The 3,716-nt window shown below is 42.2% G+C and overlaps 1 protein-coding gene across 2 annotated transcripts; it reads left to right on the top strand.

Annotated features, from left to right (window-relative positions):
- Positions 1-468: 468 nt before the first annotated feature.
- Positions 469-2,110, top strand: polr2k (RNA polymerase II, I and III subunit K). Of its 2 annotated transcripts, none has more exons than XM_018727149.1 (4): positions 469-545; positions 778-901; positions 1,043-1,135; positions 1,622-2,110. In XM_018727149.1, the coding sequence occupies exons 2-4, from the start codon at positions 841-843 to the stop codon at positions 1,642-1,644; spliced, it is 177 nt and encodes a 58-aa protein (XP_018582665.1). In that variant the 5' UTR covers positions 469-545; positions 778-840; the 3' UTR covers positions 1,645-2,110. The 2 variants fall into 2 exon arrangements, with proteins under 2 accessions (XP_018582665.1, XP_018582664.1); XM_018727148.1 differs by having other exon boundaries at positions 800-901; positions 1,622-2,106.
- The last annotated feature ends 1,606 nt before the right edge of the window (positions 2,111-3,716 follow it).

Genomic DNA, 3,716 nt, shown 5'->3' on the forward strand with positions numbered 1-3,716 from the left:
GTAGTTGCCCTTACTGCGAGGTACAGTGCGCACGCCGCCCAAATTCAGTGCATCACTTACAAATACGTATTGCTGGTTTTGTGCAATTTTTCCTGTTGTCGTCATCCACAAATCAAGCAAAAGCAACCCCCCATAAGCCAACTGCTGTTTCTTTACAGTCAGGTTATACAGTATGGCAGCATGCAGAACATCTGCAGCAGAAGCTGGAGGCCCTGGCAGCCAACCGACAACCTGTGGACTCTAAAGACTGGAGGTGCTTTTACGGCATAGTAAAGTACAAAAAATGTATTATTTTGGAAAGACGTTAAAACTGTCCATACATAAATATGTCATATTTTCATACAGACTGACTTGAAAAATTAGTACAGGAAAACCTCCCTTGTGCTCTTTCCTAACAACCAATTACTGTGCCCATTTTCCTGACCAATCGGAACAGAGGTCTTTGACAACCAATCAGAAACGGCCATGTTTTGACGTTAGCAATAGTGCTGCGCATGCGGCAAACCTAGGAGAAAACACGAGAAAAGCAGTACTTGTTTGGAAGGGTGAGTTTATTATTGATTACCAAGACTTAAACGGGAGAAAACACTTGCTTAATGTTTTACTAAGTTATCGAATACGCTATTAACGATTTTTCGTTGTTCTAGTACTGCCGCATAGCAAGGCAAGCCGTCGCTTTCTTTGTGAACGAAGTGATGAAGAGCCAAGAGGACTCACTCAGGAGTTACTCTCTCTCTTGACTTTGCTTGCCTCTTCTTTCGATTATCTTTTGGTCAGATATCGTCGTGTTTTATAACAGGAGAGCTTCCCGCAGAGTTTCTGTGTCACAGAGAGCGAGACATGGACCCCCAGAAGGACCTGCAGCCGCCTAAACAGCAGCCCATGATCTACATCTGCGGAGGTGATTAACTGCGCAGCCGCAGAGTCCACCATCCGCCTAGGCTAAGGCTGCCCTCTCCTCTCCTCTCCTCTCCTCGACCTCCATCTCCATGAGTCGTGGTAAAACGTGCAAGGTGTGAAGCAGTGTGTTGTGTGTTTGCAGAATGCCACACAGAGAATGAGATCAAGGCCAGGGATCCCATCAGATGCAGGGAGTGTGGCTACAGGATCATGTATAAGAAGAGGACTAAGAGATGTATCCTTTCTGTTGCCATGGGAGCTCACACATCTGTCTTTTTCAACTTGCTTTTGTAACATTTAACACTGTTCTGCTTTCATACACAGTCCTTTTGTTGATGACAGTGTTATTATTTTAAATGTCTTATGCTTCTGAGAAGCAGATGCATAGAAATAATAGCACTTTATGTAGTGATGTGTCCAGACCTTCACTTAAACATTTTATTTTATACGGTGCTCTTGCTCTCATAGGTTCAGTGTAAATCAGTTCCGTTGTCTAATGCAGAAGTGAAGCCTCCGGGGGTAGGAGCCAGTATCCAGTGATGAAATCCCCCTCATATTTACAGCAGCATCATTCTAACACCCAGCCCTGCATGAATACATGATTCAGAACAATGCTGAAATTGGGTGTTTGGTCATATACTGTGATTTTTATGTTTCTTCAGGTGGTTTTTGTCACTGTTCTTAAGTTTCTGTGTTTACTTCCTTAACTGTTTCAATACAGTGGTTGTGTTTGATGCACGATGAACTTCAGATAACACCCTCAGCAGTTTGTTTTTGGTCAGTTTACATACCCTCTGAACTGTAAATTATTGCTTGGATCCCAGTACTGAAAAGTAACACAAAATATATTATGATTTTGTAAATACTACAACATTGCTTCATGATGTTGTCTTGTGTCTTTACAGTTTTCTTCCCTTTTATTCATTAATACCCATTTCACTGAACTCCCCCAGGAATAGCAGTATACCGATTTGATGTTTGAAGTAAATGAAATCCCAGAACACGACAGCAGTGACAGACTGACATTCTGTATCTGCTTTTGTCCTGAGATCCTGTAGCACTGATGTAATTAATTACATAGAATAGCTCTGTATACTGTTCATCACACATTAAAAAACAATTGGCAGATACAGTGGTAACACTGTTCCTGACATTAATATAATTCTTGAATTTCACAGATCATACATTTTAGTGACTCCCTGATCTGATTACTTTTTCAGTAGAGCAGACAACATAGGATTAAACCATGGGAAAACAAACAGATGGTGAGGTTTGCATCTACATTAAGCATGAATTAAATGATTCAAATGTGATAGTTATACATACTGCTGCATCATTACTGTATTTTTTCTAATCAGTGAAACACTTTTTGGTCAATTTTTAATTTTTTTAAAGCTAAACTGATGGATGTGCTGGGCTCTGTGCCAGAAGGTTTTGTAATATTTAGAAAAGAACACTGGCTTTTACCCAAGGGGTCAGAAAAGGGGTAAGAGGTACTTCAGTACGTTCTCCAACCAGCTTGTTCCATCTCACCCTCAATCACACTAAACAGCTGTGCTCTCCGTGGTTTGTTTTACACAAATTTCTTTTACTGGGGGAAATAAATTCCACTGATACATGAAAAGGAAGTCTAATCTCTTCACCAGCAGTTTTCAGTTCATTTAAGATTAAGCTGGGAAAATAACTATCTTCACACTTTGAGCAATGGAGCCCCCTGTTACATGTAGTCAGCTCTTTTGGTTTCACAAACTCCCAAAGTTGATTAGAAGCAAGTGATTCTCCTTGCCTGTGTAGCTCATCTCACTAAGCAACTGCTGTGTGCAGACATGATTGTCATCATGTGAAATGAGTGCAAGTAAATGGTTGCATTTACCAATCTTGAAGTGAAAGATGTTCAGTTGTGTGCCGTGTTACAAGAGTAATTCAGGGTAAGCAGTAGTGTAGCAGCACAGGAATGGCGCTCAGACAACCTTCAGGGTACCAGTCCATGTCATCGATTTTGTCACCTGCTGCTGAGTGTTTCAAAAACTTTGCACCAAAGACTGTCCATCACCAGTGGAACAGCCCATGATAAATCCAAATGGTCCCATGAATAAAGCCTGTACTGCAATGGAGTGGCAGAGAGTCCAAATTGCACCGGAAACCTTCTGCAAATATTTGAACATAGAGCAGCTCACAGCTGACAGGCACATCACTGAAATGAAGCATCGGTTTTTTTTCATATGACGATAATCACCTTTCAAATGGACTTGGATAAAGAAGTAAAGAGATGTTACTCTAATGCTCCTTCAGTGTACTCTTGAGTGAGGGGAGGAGGGTTCTTTCAAGTGTACGAAAGGAGGAAACGATTTAGTTCCCAGAAGACAGCATCAAAAGGCACCGGAAGAGTGCAGCGAATACCAAAGGCAGAACACGGAACATGTCATTTGCACCTGCTGAAAGAAAGGTTTTCACAGCTCCCTGCCATTCAGCATCTGAACACTGGGCTGGAGCCACCTGCCTGCGGAAGGAAGCGGCGACATTGTGGGACGGCCTCCCTTCCTTCGAGTCACAGACAGAGGGCTGCTGCCTCTCCACCAGCCCACAGCAGGGGTATGAGCAGAGCAAGGTGGAAGATGACTCATGGAGATGACTCACTGTGTCCCTTTAAAGACGAGCGTGAGGAGCAGGGTTTTGTGTTCCACCCTCGGTAACAAGGAGGATCTCAGCGGTATGAAAAGAGCCTTCAAAATGATGCAAGTTTCTCATTTTATTCGACAAAAGTGAACAAATACAAAAACGCATTTTTATCATTTTTAGATATTCCTTTACACGCA

Source organism: Scleropages formosus, chromosome 23 (genome assembly GCF_900964775.1).
Source record: "Scleropages formosus chromosome 23, fSclFor1.1, whole genome shotgun sequence".
NCBI classification, from domain to species: Eukaryota; Metazoa; Chordata; class Actinopteri; order Osteoglossiformes; family Osteoglossidae; genus Scleropages; species Scleropages formosus.